Raw genomic sequence first — 22003 nt, forward strand, 5'->3', positions numbered from 1 at the left:
TATAACAAGAGGTTGTTCAAATTCTCCCAGCATATTTGTACACAATAGTACAGTCAAGCGTTCCTTGGAAATTTTTCTGCCCTGGCACTTTTCATTTTTTTAGACTCATTGTTTTTTTCAGGAAGAGCTTTAAAAAACAACCCTGTTTCGTCACAGTTGTAAATATCCTTAGCTTCAAAATCACGACATAAATCTTCCAATTTGATGGTTCACCCTGTTACAACCCCAGTATCAACAGATCCACCTTCACCACTTACGGTTTTCCAAGAAATTTTATGCTGAGTTTTGAACTTGTCTAGCCATCCCACAGAAGCTTTGAACTTATTTACTCCCATAGATTTTGCAACCTCCAAAGCCTTTTCCCTAATAATAGGCCAATTAATGGGAATTTTTTTAGAATGTGCGTGACAAAACCACTCATATGTAATATTGTCAATTTGAAGTCCAACAGTTTTTGGGAATGATTTTTGAACCTGATCATTTCCGTGCTGCCAAAATTGTTTGAGCAGTTCATTTTTTTCCTTTAGAATGTCGCTTACCTGCGTCTTCCCAATTTTGAATTTTGCAGCGAGATTGCGAACACTATTTTTTTGCCGATCATACGCATTAATGAGTTCGACTTTATCTTTTAAAGTTAAATGTTTACGAGAAGACACTGTGCACTTCACACGACACTGAACAAAACTGAAAACTGAAATTCAAAAGACAAAAGGCCGACCAAATTCCCCCCCCCTTGCACACACCGAATTCATCAGAAGTTTTACACGTGCCTTAAAATTCTTGAAAAAGGGTTTAGAACCGCGACGTAAACCTTGATAAAATGCAGAGAATCGGAAATAGAAAATAAACACACGATTGAGGCAATACGTGGAAGAAAAGTTCCTAGAAAAAGGGCCATGAGTTCGCCTGCTGTCCGTTATGGGGAGATCAAATTAAGTGCTAATGTAAACGAAACAGTGCAGATTGCCTGTCCACGTCCGTTACAGAGAATGTCCGCTAGACAGAAGCTGAAAACACGTTAAAACCAATAGAGGAGAGTTGGGGAATTTGAAAATGTCCGTTGTAGAGAGATGTCTGTTAAAGAGAGGTGTCCTTAGAAATTTCACTAATATATATATATATAAAAAAACTTGAGAAGCCTTCTGCCACAACGGAAGTGCTATTTAAACATTTGTTCGTTGCCAAGTTCTATCTCTTTAATAATAATTATTATTATTAAAATTTAAAAAAATTTTCCGATTTTCAATGGCCCCTGCAAAAGAGCCCTTGGGGAGTGCTGTTCTGGAAGATCGATTCCAAAGATTAGTGCCACAGCTCGAGCTATATACGTCTGCAGCCAGTGCAAAAGCAGCATCCCAAGTGCTGGGAATAACAATGCAGAGAGAGACAGCACTACAAGTGAGGCGACTCCGTAGCCAGGTGGGAAGGAGCAGCAGTGCATAGCACACGCTTCTTGATTAGACCGGGGTTCGAGCCCGTCACCACCAAATATGGAGGATGCAGAAAGGTCAGGGAATGACCACCGCATATCCCGGAGCAATATGGCCTTAGTTGCTAATGCTCCTAAAAACCAAATAACAACAACAACCACAAGTGACCTAATTTTTCTCACTCCTGTGGACTCATCTGTCGAGGAGCTACAATTAGGCGAAACTGATAACCCAGAAAATGGCAGGAAGCAAGACATTGAGACTACAAGAAACAGCAACCCTGCAGAGCTTCAAGAACAACCATATACACCTTATGACAATGCTACGGCGCTGGATCCAACTATCATGGACTGGGTCAAAATTTTCCGATGGGAACTGGAAGACCTTATGACTGACTCCAGTAATCACATAACTACAGCCCTGACAGGAAAGATAATTACCATCTAGTGAAAGATGGAATACTTATTGCTGAATATGCATACTGAATGCGAGAAGGCTGTGGCCAAATTAGAGGCTTATATGGAGGTACGAGGAAACCAAACGCAACAGTGCCCTCGTTCGTAAGCAGATGTACTGAGGACTGCTACCAAGCTGAGTAATGAGGCCTCTGGCTCAACAACCAAAAGAAAAACACTAATAAACACTACTCAAATTTAGTTATTCTAAAATCTATTGACAACCAAGAAATTAAGTCTAGAATACAGTCATCAATAAACTGAAGGAGCACTTTAAAACTACAAGAATTAAATTGATCAGGAAGATCCGAAATGTTGGGGTGCTGATTGAAACTGAAACATCAAAAGAAACAGAAGACATCATAAAAAATCCTGCCATCTCGACACTTGGCCTTACTGCAGAATAACCAAAGGAAAAAAGGCCCCTCAGTAATCATATTTGATGTTAGCAAGGACTCCACACCTATGCAAATCATTGAGGAACTATACTACCGTAACCTCCAAGTGTCTCACCCTGACTCGGCCCCAGAAGAAATTATTAAGAGAAAATTACATAAAAAGTCGAAGTCAGATAATAATGTCAACTGGGTGGTGGAGTTAACCCCCCCCAAGCATGGAATACAATAAAATATCAAGACAGAATATATATAGACTGGGGCAGCCATCGTTTTAAAGAACATATGGCTATCCCAAAGTGTTTCAACTGCTGCAGGTTTGGCCACACCACACACACGCACGCACTCAGGCGGAGTCAACCTGTGGGTACTGTGCCCAGAAGGGACATCAGTATAAGGACTGCCCCCAACAAAACCAGCGAGCCTGTCTGTGCAAACTGCAAAAGCTCAAAACTTTCTCATAATCACCCAATAAGAGACAACAGTTGTCCAGTTTATCTAAGTGCAAAGCGAGCACAACAAAGTAAAACCGATTATGGGCCTATGCCTTAAACAGTTCAACACCCAACAGATCAAATTCATCCAACTTAATGCACAGCAGGCCAAGGCAGTTCCAGACCAGCTAAAAGTAATTGCAAATGAGGAAAATATAGACATCATGATCCTTAAAGAACCTTATACCCATGCCAAGCAGGTGCGGGGTTACCCACTTGCATACAAAATAATCCAAGCAGATAATGAAACTCCCTGGGTGGCAATTGTAGTCAGAAACCCAGAAATCACCACCACCAAAATATCAAGTCTCTGCACATCCTGAGCAGTGTGCCTGCATGTCATAGGCCCCTTGGAATCTTTTATGTGGTTTCTATATATAACAGACCTAGAGAGGATATTCTACTAACAATAAACTATCTGGAAAACATAGCGGCCCTCTTTCCCAATGAGAAAATTATCGTGGGGGCAGATGTAAACTGCCGCTCTCCTGCTTGGTTTGTGGCACCTGCACCTTCAATTCATAGCTTACCATATTAAATAGGCCACACAATTTGCCAACATTCTCATCCACTCTCTGGGAATCAAATAACGATATACCTGGCTAGCAGATAGATGACCTGGATCACCTCAGACCACCAGGCCAAAACCTTCCAAATGTCTAGAATCCAACAGCAACCATTGAATACCAAACTCACACTGAACAGATTTAAAATAGAAAATCATAACTGGGACAACTTCATAGCAGCTCTGGACATCTCTGTCATGCAACTCCCGGTGGGGGACTGTAACTTGCTGGATCCAGAAGTGCACCAGAGAACTGTTACCAGGGTCATCACAAATGCCTGTACCACAACCTTTAAATGAAAAAATCTGCTCCCCAGCACTGTTCCCTGGTAGTCCCCAGAGCTGCAGTGCTTCCGCAGAGAGGTAAATAGTAAAAGGAAATCATGGCCGCAGCCAGAGGTGGTCTTAAGAGAATAATATAGAACAGCCAGGAACACTTATATGGCTCTAATCCACCAAAGGAAAAGGACACTTGGGAACATTGACTGGGAATGTTGACCCTTGGGGGGTGATATATAAAATTACCACCAATAAACTCCCCAGGGGAGAGGTTTTGACAACAAACTCTCACACCACAAGGCACAATAACTACTACCTGGGAGGAGTCAATTAATAATATACTGAATACCATTTTCCAGCCCCCAATCTCTGACCTCACACCAATACAAGCCCAACTGTGTGCCTCCAATGATTGCTACACCACATAGGAAACCGAAGAGCCCTTCACCCTGGAGGAACTTCATCGAGCAGTATTGAAACTCAAGGACAGGAAATGCCCAGGTCCTGACCTTCTGGAGCCCGAGATATACTTACTGCTGAACTTTTTCAACCACTGGCTGGCAAAAGGATCCTTTCCACTTGACTGGAAGACAGCTAATCTTTGACAACTTCTCAAGAATCCGAATAAACAGCCACAACAGCCAACATCATACAGATCAATCACCCTCCTAACTGTTCTCAGCAAATTGTTTGAGAGACTCATCTTCAGAATTCACAAGTATTATACAAACACAAACCTACAGGCCAATAACCAGTATGGATTCCGTCAGGGGAGCTCAACAGCAGATGCACTAAATAAACTGATAACATCTGCTCAATCCACATCTGAAAAATACTTCCTTGTAATTGCAGTTGACTTCGCCGGGGCATTCAACTCACTTTGGTGGCCGAGTGTCCTTGGCAGGATCAGGCAAGCACAGATTCCTCAAAATCTCTACTCCTGCATTAAAAGCTATCTATATGACAGATCTGTCAGTGTAGAGACTCCCTACTCCAGGGTGATCAGAAAGATCCACATGGGATGCCCACAGGGCTCGGTCCTAGGACCAACTTTCTGGAACATGGTCCTGGATGAGTTCCTAAATCAAGACCTTGGGCATGTTAAGTCCGAAGCCTATGCAGAAGATTTGATCCTTTCCATGCCTGCCAGCTCAAGGGCCCAGCTTGAAATTTCTGCTAACTGAGCACTCTGGCTCCTCCAGGAGTGGGCTAACCAGAAAACCTCGGCTGAGAAAACCTCTAGCTTCCTCCTGAAAGGGAACCTAAGCTCAACCAGACCACCGCAGATTAAGATCAATGGCACAACCATCAAGCACCACACACAATTTAAGCACCATTGTGTAATCTTGGACTCAAAACTGTCCTTCTTCCCACAACTACAGTATATCCAAAAGAAGATAAGAAATTACGCAGCAATTTCTTATTGGTGACAAGGGTCACCCGCAGGGACTGAGTTTTAAACCGATGTACCCTAGCCCTGTTTTACAAAGCAGTATTTATTCCAGCCATCTCATATGCATGGTATTTCAGAGACTGCTGGGAGCCATTGCGGTACAAGTAAACACATGGGTTGTGTTAGGGTAGCTAAGAATAGAAACAGGTGCAGGTATACTTGCATGTACACCAATGCTAGGAGTTTAGTAAATAAATTTGATGAATTTGAGGTATTGCTCAAAACATCAAAGGCAGATATTGTTGGGATATCAGAGACGTGGTGTCACACAGATATAAGGGATGCAGAACTGCAATTTGGGGAGTACAATGCATACAGGAAGGATAGACAGGATAGGAAGGGAGGGGGGGTTATGCTATTAGTTAAGAAACACATAAAAACCAAGGAAGTGAAGCCAGTCGACATCGCTGGACAGTGCAGTGTTGAGTCAGTTTGGTGTGACATAAGCATTGGGAGATCAAAATTGAGAGTAGGAGTGTGCTATAGGCCTAATGACTCTGATGAGTATAATAAGGAACTGTACAGGGAAATAGAGTGGGCCAGTAAATCAGAGAGTCTTATAATGGGAGATTTTAATTTCCCAGATATTGACTGGAATTTGGGGGCTGGTTACTCACACACTAGCAGGGCTTTTGTGGATTTATTGGATGATTGTTTTCTACATCAGCATGTTCGGGAGGCAACTAGAGGGAGTAATACTCTTGATTTGATATCAGCAGTGATTCTTCATGCATTAAGAATCTGCAGATAAATGAACCACTAGGTGGCAGTGATCACAGTGTGCTGAAGTGGGATATACTCAAAGAGATAACTACCATTAGGGGTAAAGGGAAGGGTTATTGCTTCCGTAAAGGCGACATACGATGGACTGAGACAGTATTTAAATTCTATACAGTGGGACCAACTGATGATGTTACCAACAGCAAATTCAAAATGGGAAGCATTCAAAGAACTTATCTTGGAAGCTACTAGGCTTTACATACCAACTAAGAAATATTGTTCAAGGTTTAGGCCAAAATGGATGTCAGATGAACTAATGAGGCAATATGGCAGAGAAGAAAAATGCATGGGACACTTACAAATTAACACATGACACAGAAGCCTATGATAGATACAAGTTGATATGCAACCAAGTTACAAAAGAGGTTAGGCAGGCGAAGGCAGATTACGAGAAATCCTTGGCAAGGGATGCAAAGAAAAACAGCAAAGAGTTCTTTACTTATGTAAACTCTAGAAGGAAGGGGATGAATCAGATTGGTCCACTTGATATTGATGGGTCAACTGTTGATGATCCTGCTCAGGTAGCTAACAAACTAAATGAATATTTTGCATCGACATTCACACATGAGGAGTTATTCAGCAAGGGGAATACCAGAGGTGTATTCAACTCTAGCAGTAAGCTACAGAATCTTGAAATAACTGGGAGTAAAGTGGAGGAGAAACTGTTGAAGATAAACACAAGAAAGGCACCCGGGGTGGATGAGATCTATCCAGTTATATTAAAGGAGGCAGCAAAGGAAGTAAGCAAACCCTTAGCCATAATTATGAGAGCTTCCTTGGACTCAGGGGAGGTACCCATAGACTGGAAATGTGCAAATGTGACCCCAATTCACAAAGGAGGATCAAAGGCTGACACAAGTAATTATAGACCTGTGAGCTTAACTTCTGTTCCAGGAAAATTAATGGAGGCACTGGTTAAAGAAGCACTGCAGGATCATTTAGACAAGACTTCAGTTATAGCTCAGACACAGCATGGTTTTGTTAAGGGGAAGTCTTGCCTGACCAACTTGATTGGATACTATGATGCAGTCACAAAAGAACTGGATGCAGGGAATAACTTTGATATTATATACTTGGATCTTAGAAAGGCTTTTGATACTGTTGCACATGGAAGACTGCTACACAAATTGGAGCAGTGTGACATTGGAGGCAAATTGCTGCTATGGATAAAGGGGTGGTTGAGGGGGAGAAGACAGAGAGTGGTAATCAATGGACACTGCTCACCGTGGACTAATGTTATTAGTGGAGTCCCTCAGGGCTCAGTGTTGGGTCCATTATTGTTTTCTGTATTTATAAATGATATTGATGATGGTATATCAAGCTTAATGTCCAAGTTTGCAGACGATACAAAGGTTGGCAGGGTTGTCAAGGACACTACTGACACTATGCTGCTGCAACAGGATCTGGAAAGGTTGAGCAGATGGGCTGAGAGGTGGCAAATGAAGTTTAACCTTGACAAATGTAAAGTACTACACATGGGAAACAGCAACCCCAGAGCAACGCATCAACTCTGTGGTACTACACTGACAGTGGTAGAGAATGAAAGGGACTTGGGGGTGGTTGTGCAGGCAGATATGAAGTTCTCTGACAGTGCAGACGGGCTGCAAGAGTAGCTCATGGAGTATTGTCAATGATATACAGGAATTTTTTCAGCAGGGATAAGGAGGTGATTAATCCATTGTATAAGGCAATGGTCAGGCCACACCTAGAGTACTGTATACAGGTCTGGAGGCCTCATTTCAAGAAGGATGTAGAGCTGTTGGAACGAGTACAGAGAAGGGCAACAAGATTAGTGAATGGAACAAAGGGGTGCTCTTACGAAGAAAGGCTTAAGTTTTGCAAATTAAAGTGTCTGGAGACTATGCACCAGCGAGGTGATCTGATAGAGGTGTATAAAGCCTTGAATAGTTTAAGCATGCTCAATGCTGATGGGATTCTTCCTGTAGCTCAGAAAAATCACCTGAGAGGGCATAAATTCAAATTGAGGAAAGACAGATGTGGGATAGACGTGCGAAAATTTGCCTTTAGCCAGCGGGTGGTTCGTTGGTGGAACAGACTTCCATCCCTTGTGGTGGAGGTTGATAGCCTAAATAAGTTTAAGGCTCAGCTGGACAGGTATTTTGAATGAACAGAGGGATGAAGTGGAAGTGGGTTTTTTTTTTTTTTTTTTTTTGGCTGATGCTGCATAAGCTTGCTTTCTTGCATCAAGTGCCTCTACTAATGCTAATGCTAATATGCTGCAGGGGTCTGGTATCACCAGGAAACTATTGTCACAAATGAGAAGAAATTAGGAGATGATTATCCCCTTGTATAAGGCAATGGTCACGCCACACATTGAATACTGTATACAGGTCTGGAGGCCTCCTTTTAAGAAGGATGTAGAGATGCTGGAATGAGTACTGAGAAAGATTAGTGAATGGAACAAAGGGTTGCTCTTACAAAGAAAGGCTTAAGTTTTAAAAATTACAGTGTCTGGAGACAAGGCACCATGCTCTGATTGAGGTGTATTAGGCCTTGAATGGTTTGAGCATGCTTAATGCTGATGGGATTCTTCCTCTTGCTCAGAATAATCGCCTGAGAGGGCATAAATTCAAATTGAGAAGAGAGAGAGAGAGAGAGAGTTGTAGGATAGATGTGCGGAAGTTTGCCTTTAGCCAGCGGGTGGTTGATTGCTGGGACAAACTTCCATCTGTTGTTGTAGAAGTTGATAGCTTAAATAGATTCAAGGCAGAACTAGACAAACATTTGGAACGAGTGGATGGGTGAAATGAGAAGGGATTTTTTTTTTTTTTTTTTTTTGTGGCTGATGCTGTATAAGCTTGCTTTCTTGCATCAAATGCCTTTACTAATACTAACTACATTTAAGTCAAAAAGATACTGAGTTCAAGTTCCCTATATCCATGCAGGGTACAGATCCTCAGAGATTCTGTACCGTGCACTAACAAAAAAAAAAAAAAAAAAAAAAAATAAAGATAAGGTCGACTACCAATGTGAATTTACTCTCTAGAAATAGAGAAAAACTGAAATTTTATGTTGTTAAAAACATTTTATGTTATCCAATCCACAACAGGTAAGAAAGCCAATTAAAAACTGGGGGAGAGTCATTCCTTTCCTCACATGCTATGGCTATTCTGTCACCTGTCCAGACAACTCCCTGATCAAGTGGACAACAACCTACCATTTGGCAAGATACCACTGTACTCCAACCAAATAACCTAAGTGGAGTCAAACAGAGTCCACAAGACCAGTATATCACCAGTACCTAGGCTATCATGGGATTTACTATAATAACCAGTCCAGATATCCAGAGCAACTGTACAACAGCCCAATAAGAAATTTTCCAATGTAATCACTGTACAGTGGTAAAGGTGGAGTGGAGTATTCTCAGAAGTTATGTGGAAGATTCATAAGATGAATTAATTTGTTATCATTGTTTCTTTTATGAGTGCGCTAACATCCTGTAGTGTACAATAAGAAACAGCCGTTCCTATAGCATCTTCAGACACCTTTTGTTTCCAGCCATCAGGACAGATGCATGTAAGAACTGGTTTGGTTTTATTTGCTGTTTTTATAACCTTTGATGCAACATGTGTAGGTCTCCAGCAGCATTGTAGATCATTTGTTTTAATTTCAGTTAAACATTCACTATTTTGGTTTATCATTGCTGAGTATGGTACGCACACTCCCACATTGAAATGTTTGATATAATATAATAATAATATTTATTTATAATTATATCTTCCAAGTGTGCAGTCATAACCATAATTGTATTATGCCTGTAGAAGAGTGTGTACACAGGCCAATTTTCACATGGGCTGAAAAATCTGGAATAAAGCATTGAGGAAAACTACACTCTCCACCTGAGATCAGCTAACAGCAGACTTAGACGAAGTGAAGAGCACTTCCAATTCCTCCATATAGTATATAATCATATACTATATACTAGAGGTCTGCATGGACGTGGGCTTGGCCCTTGAGCTGGGTAACACGAACGATGTTCGGGTGGGGTACAAATAATCAAAATGAATTGTTATTTCAAGCATTTCACGCTATTTCTTTCTTTCTTTTTTTTTTTTTAAATATTTTTTTATGTGTTTAAATTTTTAAAGGTTTTTTAGAAAAAAATGTGTATTATTAGTGTGTTGGCACTTCACCAACATCTCCAAAATTCACTGAAATTAGTACTCTTTCATGGAAATAACCTGCCAGCAGTGCAAGCTCCAAAAGAAATTTTAGTGCAGCCGGATTAGCAGTGTAAGAGCGTCGAAAGTAGCAATAGTGTCGACACTATTTTATTTCTGCACAACAATTTGCAATAAAAAGCACATGAAGAGAAGGTGGCTGGTACAGTTAGATATCGATATTCATTTTGGAATTATATTAAGTATGTTAAATTTAAATTTTATTACATTTTATTTTTTAAAATTAATATTGATAATTATTATTGTTTATAATTATTAATATTGAATTTTGAATATGAAAGTTTATTTCTTTATTATTATTATGAAACTTCAGAAACTAATGCTAGCGATTTTATTTATATAAAAATTTTCAGTCAGGCCGGGCCATCTAGACTTCGGACCAGGCTGGATTAAGTGGGGAAAGCTGTTGTTATTTGTTGTTATTTAGTTATTTTGGAGCATTAGCAACTAAGGCCATATTGCTCCGGGATATGCAGTGGTCATTCCTTGACCTTTCTGCATCCTTCGTATTTGGTGGTGACGGGCTTGAACCCCGGTCTAATCAAGAAGCGTGTGCTACGCACTGCTGCTCCTTCCCACCTGGCTACGGAGGCGCCTGTGGGGAAAGCTTTTACATAATATTACTACCCGCTACTTACTCTACAGAATCAACGTTAGTGACCAAGTTAGCATCATTTAGGAAGTGACTATTTCCGTCTCTTAGCACAAACGATGTAATATTTTATTCTCATGGCCACTACTTACTCTACTGAATCAATGTTAGTGACAGAGTTAGCACCATTTAGGATGTAATGTCATTTCTGTAAGAAAATTTCGTTACCAATTGGTTTTGCATCAGTCCGAAAATGTAGTAGGTGATGCCAAATACGTTTTCACATTAAAAAAAAAAAAAAGTTTATGTTTTCTTCATCAAACCCTGCTTTGCAATTATATAACTATGCTGATTCTCATACCAAAAACTGAAACTTTGCATTTTAGACCTGTGCAGCTTTGGGATCTCCTTTCAGTCACTCGGGAGCACTTAAGATACAAGTTGACAAATACTTGAATTATACTGTAATTCTAGGTTGCAGCTGATTGTAAGAGCTGATATTTCATTATGACTTTCCTTGCAAATGATTGTTGCTCTCTTTCCATATGTTTTGTGATTTTGTTTTGTTTCAGGAGAAGAGAACCAGTAAATAATTATTTTAATGATATGGATCCAATTGGTAAGAATTCAAATTTAGCTTGCCAACTCAGTTCACACAAACAGTTTACAAAACAATTAAAGTAAATTCAAAATGATTATTCCCAAGTTGATTCAGCAGAATAAGAAAGAGTGGTAAAGGCGAAGTGGTGTGTTCCCAGTAGTTATGTGGAATAGATTCAAAGAATTAATTTGTTATTGTTGTTTGTTTATGGGGCATCAACATCCAAAACCAAATTACTCTAGTGTATTATGTCTGTACTAATATGCGTTCATGGGCTGATTTTCATGATATGTGAACTGAAAATCCTTGAATAACTTGTGGGGAACCCTACTCCCTAGAATTAATTTGTCTAATTTAAGATGAATATAACACTGTTATACAGTGTTATATTCATCTTAAATACATATATCACCAATTCCTATATGTTGATATTCTACCAACATATATAAATTGGTTGTTGTTGTTGTTATTTGGTTTTTAGGAGCATTAGCAACTAAGGCCATATTGCTCTGGGGATATGCGGTGGTCATTCCCTGACCTTTCCGCATCCTCCGTATTTGGTGGTCATGGGCTCGAACCCTGGTCTAATCAAGAAGCGTGTGGTATGCACAGCTGCTCCTACAAATTGTTGATAGTATCTGCTGTCATCAACATACAATATCACTTGATTGTTCTGAGCTTGCTTCATAACTCGTGTCACAAAACATCAAAGAAAAAATAAAATAATAAAGCTGAAAGTAGATACTGTTGTTTGAACATACCTGTCCAGGAGTATCTGTAAATGCATTCTCAAGGAACCTAGAAAATACTGGTCCAGGAGCAACTATTGTAACTGAAATACCCGTTCTGGCCATTTCTGTTCTAAGACACTCAAAATATCCCTTCAATAAAACAAAATTTGAGCGAACTCAAATCAAACAACATAATTTAAAACATATGCTTTTTTTCAGAGAAATATATATATATATATATATATATATATATATACACTTATACTTCATTGATTAGTTAGGTATTACTTATTAGTAGCAATATGGAAAAGCTCACAGTCTTATAAGTTGAGAGATCAATGCCTTTTTATTAGACTTAACAATTTTTTTTTGTTACCTACACTATAAAATATGGATTTTGGTACTACTACTATAGTTAAATAGTGTGTGTGTGTGTGTGGGCATGCACAAATATCACTATCCAACAAAAAATATTTTTTTTGTCCCTCCGCAATGAAAATATGTGATTCTGGAGGAAATAAACATGTTGTTTCCAAAAATTACCATAAAAAGTCTCTATCATATCTACATCAAAAGACGTACCAATGTTTAATGTTAAAATAAAGGGATATATACATATAATTCAAGTTTGTAACACAAGTGTAAAAAAAATATTATACATTCTCTATAACTCATTCAACTCTGGAAAAAATATCAGAAATCATAGTGAAATAGTTATATTTCAATAATACTAATCAGAATACCTGTAGTCCTTAAAAAGTTTTGCTACTAAGGGATTTTCTCTTGTATTCTTGCTTACTCTCCCTCAACAAGGAACCAGTAGTAATCCTCCATCATTACAGGATCCTAGTGACCTTGGTACCACTTTTCTATTGTATCAATGACATTTGAAAGCCCATATTTTTGTAGCATTCGAATAAATTAGACACCAACATTTCATAGTTTTCTTCTTTCCTATTTCCCAAAAAACCATATACCTTAAATGATCGCCAAGCTGCCAATTCAACCTCCTTTAACTGGCTTTCAGACACATTGTCTTTCTAGAGTTTCCTAATTTGGGATCTTACAAAAATTCCTTCTTTAAGTTTGGCATATGTTAAATTAGGAAACACTTCAAGTATGCAAATCTGTTACCTTCTTTATCTAGTCCAAGATGATCTTGGATCATCAATCCAAGTTTCATGAAAAATTTCGTGTGCAGGGGTGGAAAAAGAACCTGGTTTGATTGCACTAAAAATATATTTCCCATTACATTGTTCTGGTATGACTAGTCCCGCTTGTCCCAATGTTACAACATAATGTTCTTCTGTCGCACAGCTGTCCCACAAACACAAAAAAACAACAATATTTTGTGAAACCCCCCTGCAAAACAACAAGCAAACCAATAACCATAAGATCACTGTATATGTTCCAACCATAATCCTGGTATTTTATAGCATGCAGAACTTAGACATGTTTTCATGACTTTCTTTAAGTCCAACTGAATTAAACACAGGAGCTGATGGAAATGTGTTGCCATTATGAAGCAAAACTGCTTTTAAATTTAATTTTGAGGCATCTATGAATAAATGGCATTCATCTGACTTATGCACAACACCTAGTTCTTTCAGAAGTCCAATAATGTCTTTGCAAAAACACATACTGTCCTCCATAGCAATATATTTTGAAAACTTTTCAAAACACTGAAATCTTTGTTCCTTCTGCGAGTATACCACTGCTGTAACCTGGATCCTAACAGTTCAACTTGTTCTTTCGGCAAATTTAAGTCTCGAACCAAATCATTCATCTCATCTTGTTTGATTAAATGTACCTCACTACCTGAACTTATTGGCTGATAATTGACATCTTGTGAAGTGGTAAGATGGCCCTCGAAAGTTGGAGGGCCACACCCTCCTACTCTCGAGGGGCTGTTTATGTTTGGGGATAGATTTACAACCCTGAGAACATGTCACAATTAATTAATACTTGGAAAACCTTGGCACAGCATACAAAAATCCTCACCAAAAATGCTAAGTGTGCACTCTTCAAATTGTATATTGTTGGATCAGAATTTGAACCTAAGAACCAATCACAGATAGAAGTCTGATTATGTTCATCAAAAGAAAACTGAGGTCAGAATCGATTGCTAAAATTAAGGGAATTAGCTTATATCTGTTAAAATAAATCAGCATCATACATTACTGGCTAGATTATGCAAAAATTGGCATATCTGGTAAAACGTAACTCCCTCTATATTTAATAACTGTGACATGATGTGAAACTATCATGGTGATTTTCGAAATCTATGCATAAAAATTGGTTAAAAACAGCACTTAAGTTCTTGGAGGTAAAAATCGTGTTTGTTAGTGTATTTTATTATATATATATATATAAATAATTGCAGAGAATGAAAACACCTGGGGCAATTGTGCAATCAGACATGAAGTTCTCAGAGCAGTACAGATGGGCTGTTACGACAGCTCATTGGGGTTTGTCAATGATATCCAGGAATTTTACTAGCAGGGATAAGAAATTGATTATCCTATTGTATAAAGCAATGGTTAGGCCACATCTTGAGTACTGCATACAGGTCTAGAGGCCTCAATTTAAGAAGGTTGAGGTTCTGTTGGAATGGGTGCAGAGAAGAGCAACAAGATTAGCATTAGCTGAAGCATATGATGCAAGAAAGCAAGCTTATATAGCATCAGCCAAAAAAAAAAAAAAAAAACTCTTCCGATTTCACCCATCCAGTCATTTCAAATGTTTGTCTAGTTCAGCCTTAAATTTATTTAAGCTATCAACTTTCACAACAACAGATGGAAGCCTGTTCCAGCAATCAACTACACGTTGGCTAAAGGCAAACTTCACATCTATTCTACAACCGTATTTCCTCAATTTGAATCTATGGCCCCTGTGCCTAGTCTCCAGATGCTGCAACTTGCAGAACTTAAGCCTCTCTTGGTAAGAGCATCCCATTGTTCTTCTCATCAATCTTGTTGCCCTTCTCTGTACTCATTCTAGCAACTCTAGATCTTTCCTAAAATGAGGCTTCCAGACCTGTATGCAGTACTCAAGGTGCAACCTGACCATTGCCTTACACAAGGGGATAATCACCTCCTTAGCCCTGTTAAAAAAATTCCTGTATATCATTGACAAGACCCCATGATCTATTCTGGCAGCCTGTCTACACCGCTCAGAAAACTTCATATCTGACAGCACAATTACCCCAAGTCTCTTTCATTCTCCACTACCACGAGTGTACTACCACATAGTTGGTACATTTCTCTGCGGGCGCCTCCGTAGCCAGGTGGGAAGGAGCAGCAGTGCGCAGCACAAGCTTCTTGATTAGACCGGGGTTCGAGCCCGTCACCACCAAATACGGAGGATGCGGAAAGGTCAAGGAATGACCACCGCATATCCCGGAGCAATATGGCCTTAGTTGCTAATGCTCCTAAAAAAAAACCAACAAAACAAACAAACAAACAAACATTTCTCTGGAGGTTACTGCTACCCATATGCAATACTTTGTATTTGTCAATGTTAAACTTCAGTTGCAACTTGTCAGCCCATCTACCCAGTTTTTCCAAATCCTGTTGTAGTAACATACTGTACTGTCTTTACTGTGATTAACAACCCTGCCAACATTTGTATATCTGCAAACTTGGACATTAAGCCCGATTTACCATCATCAATATCATTGATAATTACTAGTGTGTGGGTTGGTCACTCACACACTAGTAAGCCTGTTGTGGATTTATTGGATGATTGTTTTCTGCGGCAGCATGTTCGAGAGGCAACCAGAGAGGGTAATACTCTTGATCTGGTTATCAGCAGTGATCATTGGTGTATTAAGAATTTGCAGATAAAGGAACCACTAGGTGGCAGTGATCACAGTGTACTGATGTGGAATTTACTTAAAGATATAATTACCATCAGGGGCAAAGGAAAGGGTTTTTGCTTCTGTAAAGGTAAGTACAGTGGTCTCAGACAGTTTTTAAATTCTGTACAGTGGGATCAACTGACGATGATACCAACAGTAAATTCTAAGTGGGAAGCATTCAAGCAATTAATCGTGGATGCTACTAAAAGTTTCATACCTATTAAGAAATATTGTTCAAGGTTTAGGCCTAAATGGTTATCAAATGAACTAATGAGACTCGTGACAGAGAAGAAAAATGCATGGGATACATATAAATTATCAAGCGACTCAGACGTCTATGGCAGATATAAGCTAGTCTGAAATCAGGTCACAAAGGAGGTTAGGCAGGCGAAGGCAGATTACGAGAAATCTTTGTCAAAAGATGCTAAGAAAAACAGCAAGGATTTCTTTACCTATACAAACTCTAAAAGGAAGGGGATGAATCAGATTGGTCCACTTGATATCGATAGTTCAACTGTGGATGATCCTGCTCAGATAGCAAACAAACTGAATGAGTATTTTGCATCTACATTCACACATGAAGAGTTATTAAGGTTTGAAAATGGCAAAAGGTTATCAAATTGTAGCAGGGTGCTTAATGATTTTGTAATAACTGAGATCAAAGTGGAGGAGAAATTGTTGAAGTTAAACATAAGAAAAGCACCTGGGCTGGATGGGATCTATCCAGTTATATTAAAGGAGGCGGCAAAGCAACTAAGCAAACCCTTAGCCATAATTATGAGAGCGTCCTTGGACTCAGTGGAGGTTCCCATGGACTGGAGATGTGCAAATGTATCCCCAATTCACAAAGGGGGATCGAAGGGCGATACGAGTAATTACAGACCAGTTAGTTTAACTTCTGTTCTGGGTAAAATAATGGAGTCACTGGTTAAAGATGCATTGCAGGATCATCTAAACAAGACTGCAGCAATAATTCAGACACAGCATGGGTTTGTTAAGGGAAAGTTTTGTCTGACAAATTTTATTGGTTATTATGATGTGGTTACAAAGGAAGTGGATGCAAAAAATAATTTTGATATCATATATTTGGATTTCAGGAGAGGTTTTGACACTGTTGCGCATGGAAGACTACTGTACAAATTCGAGCAGAATGTATTAAGGGTAAGTTGCTACAATGGATAAAAGGACGGTTAAGTGGGAGAAGACAGAGGGTGGTAATCAATGGGTGTTGCTATTAGTGGCGTCCTATAGGGTTCGGTGTTGGGTCCACTGTTGTTTTGCATATTTATCAATGATATTGACGAAGGTATATCAGGCTTAGTGTCGAAGTTTGCAGATGATACAAAGGTTGGCAGGGTTGTTAATGACAGTAATGGCAGTGTGCTACTGCAACAGGATCTAGATAATTTGGGCAGATAGGCTAAGAAGTGGCAACTGAAATTTAACCTTGACAAATGCAAAGTACTGCATATGGGTAGAAGTAATGCGAGAGAAACATACCAACTGTGTGGTACTACACTTATGGTGAAACAAAATTAAAAAGACCTGGCGGTAATTGTGCAGTCAGATATGAAATTTTCTGAGCAATGCAGACAGGCTGCCAGGGCAGGTCATGGGGTTTTGTCAATGATATGTAGGAATTTTGCTAGCAGGGAAAAGGAGGTGATTGTCCCTTTGTATAAGGCAATGGTCAGGCCACGCCTTGAGCACTGCGTACAGGTCTGGAGGCCTCATTTTAGGAAGGATGTCAATTTGCTTGAGCGTGTACAGAGAAGGGAAACAAGATTGGTGAGGGGAATGAAGGGATCCTCTTACCAAGAGAGAGAGAGGCTTAAGTTCTGCAAATTGCAGTGGCTGGAGAGTAGGCAGCTGCGCGGTGATCTGATTGAGATGTATAAGGCCTTGAATGCATTGAGCACGCTGAATTTTGATGGGATCCTTCCATTTGTTCAGATTACAAACCTAAGGGGGCATAAATTCAAATTAAGAAAAGACAGATATAGAATAGATGTGCAGAAATTTGCATTTAGCCAGCTGGTGGTTAATTGCTGGAACAAACTTCCACCTGTCGTGGAAGTTGATAGCTTAAATAAATTTAAGGAGGAACTGGACAGGCATTTGGAGGGAATGGTGTGATTTTTGTTTTTGGCTGATGCTGCATAAGCTCATACACTTGCTTTCTTGCATCACATGCCACTACTACTATTACTACTACTTTGCTCCTGATTGCCTCTTCTCACTAATGTTTAAAAGTGCAATTGGCTGATAATACAGCGCAAGGTATACACTGAATGGCCTCTTTATTAGGTACACCATCCTTTTCATGAAATAGAACTCTTCTTAAGTAACAGCATCACATGTTTGTATCATGCAACATAAAGCAGGTGGGCAGCTGAACAAGTGGCTGTATATGTTCAATTCAGTTCAGAATCGGCAATCCTGATGGTATTTTCATACATGATTGTGTATTGAGATTGTTTCAATAATTAAATAGCATCCAACCAATAGCGATTCTGCATTCAAAAACAGCTCATTGGTGAGAGAGACTGGCAACACTTGTGTAGGGTAACAGAAAGCTACAATCAATCAAAAAACAATCGAGAGTAATAAAACAGTTGCAACCAGTGGTAAACAAAGAAGCATTTCAGGATGCACAACTTGTCATGTTTTGTCAAGGATGGTGTATCGCAGCCAATGGCTGAAAGAGGTTCCACCCCTGTTAGCAAAAACACAAGAAGGTATGGATATAGCACATCGACACTTGAAAAAGACTGCATGGTTTGATGAATCCTGGTGCTTGCTGCTTCATGCTGATGGAGTACCAAACTGTGATGAAAACAGCATGAGTCCAACAATACAGGCTGGTGACATAATGGTTTGGAGAGTTTTTTTGTGATGCATGTTGAGCCCCTTGATAGTGTAGAGAAATATTTGATGCCATGGGTTATCTGTAAACTGTTTCTAACCAGGAGCATCCTTTCATAGCTGCAGTATATATATTTGCAAATGGGTTCTTCCAAAAGGATAATGCAATGTTCAAGACCAGAACTGTACTGAAGTGGTTCCAGAAACATGAGTGTGAATTCAGCCTGCTGTAGTGACCTCCCCAGTCACTACATATCAATTGAACTGTGCACCTTCAGGATGAAATGCAACAAGCTCTTCAGAGTAAAGACTGCATATGGGTAGAAGTAACGTAATCCGACTGTAATCCAATTTGCAGCTAAAGGCTGCAACTGAGTCAACATAGATCAACATCCTTGTGGCATGAGATTTTGCTGAGTCCATACCAAGATGAAACCAGGCTTTCTGAGGGCAAAGAGAAAACCTACTCACCATTAGGTAGGTTAACCTAATACAATTGCCGCTTAGCATATGCATTTTTGTATGGAAAACCAAAAACTAGTTGGTTTCATATCTCTAGCTTGCCTGATAAATTGTTTTATACTTGTATTACATGGCAATATTAGGACTTACACTGCATATAAAGGCACTGGTTTTGGTTTTTTTTAGAAGCATTAGCAACTAAGGCCATATTGCTCCGAGATATGCGGTGATCATTCCCTGACCTTTCTGCATCCTCCGTATTTGGTGGTGACGGGCTCGAACCCCGGTATAATCAAGAAGCGTGTGCTACGCACTGCTGCTCCTTCCCACCTGGCTACAGAGGCGCCTATATATAAAGGCACCTGATGGTGTTTCGTGGTCCTAGTACACTTCTCTACAGCCATCAAAGCAATGAGAAAGTGTTCTGTGTCAATTGTTAAGGGGAGAATCTAAAAGCCTTTACTTTTATTCTTGTATGCATGGGGGTATCCTGTTGGTAAAAATGGCTATTGGCGGAAATATGCTGTGGTATTTACATTTCAGTTCATTTTTTCTCCTTGTTATTTTAAGTGGAACATTATCAAAGTGACCTTGTAGATGACCATGTTGGTAATTTAATTGTGCTTAAATTTCTTATTTCTAAATTTAACTATTGTGCTAGGGAACAATGAATAGATTAGAATAAAATAACACAGTCGATAAAAAATATGTTAATTGAATAGAGAAATTTTCAAAAGTAGGCAGCAGGGCTGCCAATGCATTCTCCATTTCTGTGCTTGGATTTTGTAATTTATTTTGACAATTTGTGTTTGGTTAAATTTATCATCTAAAAATTGGAAAATCCAAAACCAGAAATATCTAGGTCCCAAAGTTGTTGGTTTTTTTGAATACTGCACCTGACATAATGCTATTCCAAAATGTCCTGATGCACAGATGAATTTTTATTGAGCATTTGGAATTGACACAAAAAATTATAACAGGGTGTCCACAAACCTCCTTTACAAAATTGAAACCACCTCCAAGTGATAGAGGATATATTCACATTTTTATTCACCAACCAGAATAATGTGTGTGCTATAACAGATGGCAACATAATTGAAAAACTGTGATCATGGCAGAATGTAATAACTGGCATGTACACAACGAGTTGTTGCAAAGTATATGGACTTTTCTTCTTTGGAAAAGCTACTGTCAAAGGCATCATCTATCTGGACAAATTGCAGAATTTCCTTATGCTCAAACTACAGGATGACAATGATGGCGAGTTGATTTTCCAACAAGATGGGGCTTTGCCACATTATCACAATGGTGCACTATGGCCACAGATGCCGATGCACCTAATAAATCCCCAAACAAACATTATCACAAAGAAATTTGTGAAAACTTGAACACAGTGTTTCCTGAGAAGTAAACTGGAAGAGGAGGACTGAAACTATAGCTATGCAATTTCAAATTAGGCATTTGTCTGTCTGAAGTTCTACTCCCATAGGTAAAATAAACATTTACAGTTTTATGTGCTCTATTTCTGAAAGATTTGTTATGGCTTTTGCATACATAATGACAGGAAAAGGAAACACAATATTCAGTCAAGATGGATGTTAATCTGTGGGAAGTGAGAAATGTTTCAAAAATGAAACATACATTTTTTTCTTGCAAATACTTCAAAAAAAAAAATTTTTTTTTTGAAGATTTTGTATGCATAATAAGCAGAAATACATGCACATGCATCCATTTAAAATTTTGCACACTTAACAGTCTTTTCAACTGGAAAATGGACAGGACTAACTAATAGATTGTTATAATTTTATATCTAAAATATATATTTTTTAATTTTTAGTGCAATTAGTATTTTTTTTGATTTTTTAAATATAGCAAGTAAAAATAATAATAAAAAATAGCATTTTTTTAAATTTCATTATTTATTAAAAAATGAAAAGTTACATACAATAAGTATTGCAAACCACTCAGAAAAGATCAGACATTGGAAATGTCAAAGCAGAATTTTTTAAAAAAAAATCAAAAAAATCCAGAAATTAAAAAGGAAATTGGCACCAGTCAGGTGCTGCACTACCATTTTTGTAACCCTGGTTCATCTCACAACTGCCAAGTTAATGAAAGAGATGAAATCTATTGAAACTGTCTGACCACTGCCCCGAAAATTTCATAATTTTAACAGATGCTCATGTAGCTAAACTGAGAATTTTGAGGAATATATATAAATGTATACAGTAACAGTGAAAAATAATGTTATGTTTTAATGGAAAAGTTTAGAAATATGTTAAAAAAATACATTAGAAATATATTATGTTAAATACTTTGGCAAAACACATAATATGTTGAAATTCATAGATACAATATTGAAAACAAAGGATGTACCCCTTCTTCATTATTACATAGTGAGTACACATTATCTTTTTCACACAATTCTTGTTGGTTTTTAGAAGCATCAGCAACTAAGACCATATTGCTTTGTTGTGTATTATGGCTACTGTACCCCTTACAAGTTTGTGCTGACACACTAATTTGCATATTTTGTGGGCTAAAAATATAAAACTCGTGGGGAAACCCAGCTTCCTCTGCCTCATACTGACTAACTACAGCTTTGATTCAAGAGACATTTAGAAATTTCTCTAGTCATTAACAGGATTTGAATCCAAAGCTCCCCAAATGAGTGACAAGTGTCACAGAGAACTTTCAAGATTACACTGAATGTACAAATAAACAATGGACATCCGAAATGCAAACTAAAACTGGCATACAAATAATATTCTTTTCCACAAAATTTAAAGAACTTTAAAAAATTAAGAATTAAAAAGTAAGATTTAAAATTAAACATAAAA

The 22003-nt window shown here is 38.6% G+C and overlaps 2 protein-coding genes across 5 annotated transcripts in view; one reads left to right on the plus strand and one right to left on the minus strand.

The window, feature by feature from the left end:
• Window positions 1–22003, plus strand: part of Arv1 (ACAT-related protein required for viability 1) — a 494559-nt gene that overhangs the window by 288763 nt on the left and 183793 nt on the right. The window lies entirely within an intron of this gene.
• Window positions 1–22003, minus strand: part of LOC150084827 (dehydrogenase/reductase SDR family member 7-like) — a 158580-nt gene that overhangs the window by 49465 nt on the left and 87112 nt on the right. For all 4 annotated transcript variants that reach the window (XM_090375573.1, XM_090375574.1, XM_090375572.1 and 1 more), the window contains exon 6: window positions 12008–12127. In XM_090375573.1, coding sequence (XP_090231699.1) covers window positions 12008–12127 — 120 coding nt within the window. The remainder of the gene's footprint in view (window positions 1–12007; window positions 12128–22003) is intronic.

Source organism: Mastigoproctus giganteus, chromosome 6 (genome assembly GCF_048544385.1).
Source record: "Mastigoproctus giganteus isolate SK-2022 chromosome 6, ASM4854438v1, whole genome shotgun sequence".
Lineage (NCBI taxonomy): Eukaryota > Metazoa > Arthropoda > Arachnida > Uropygi > Thelyphonidae > Mastigoproctus > Mastigoproctus giganteus.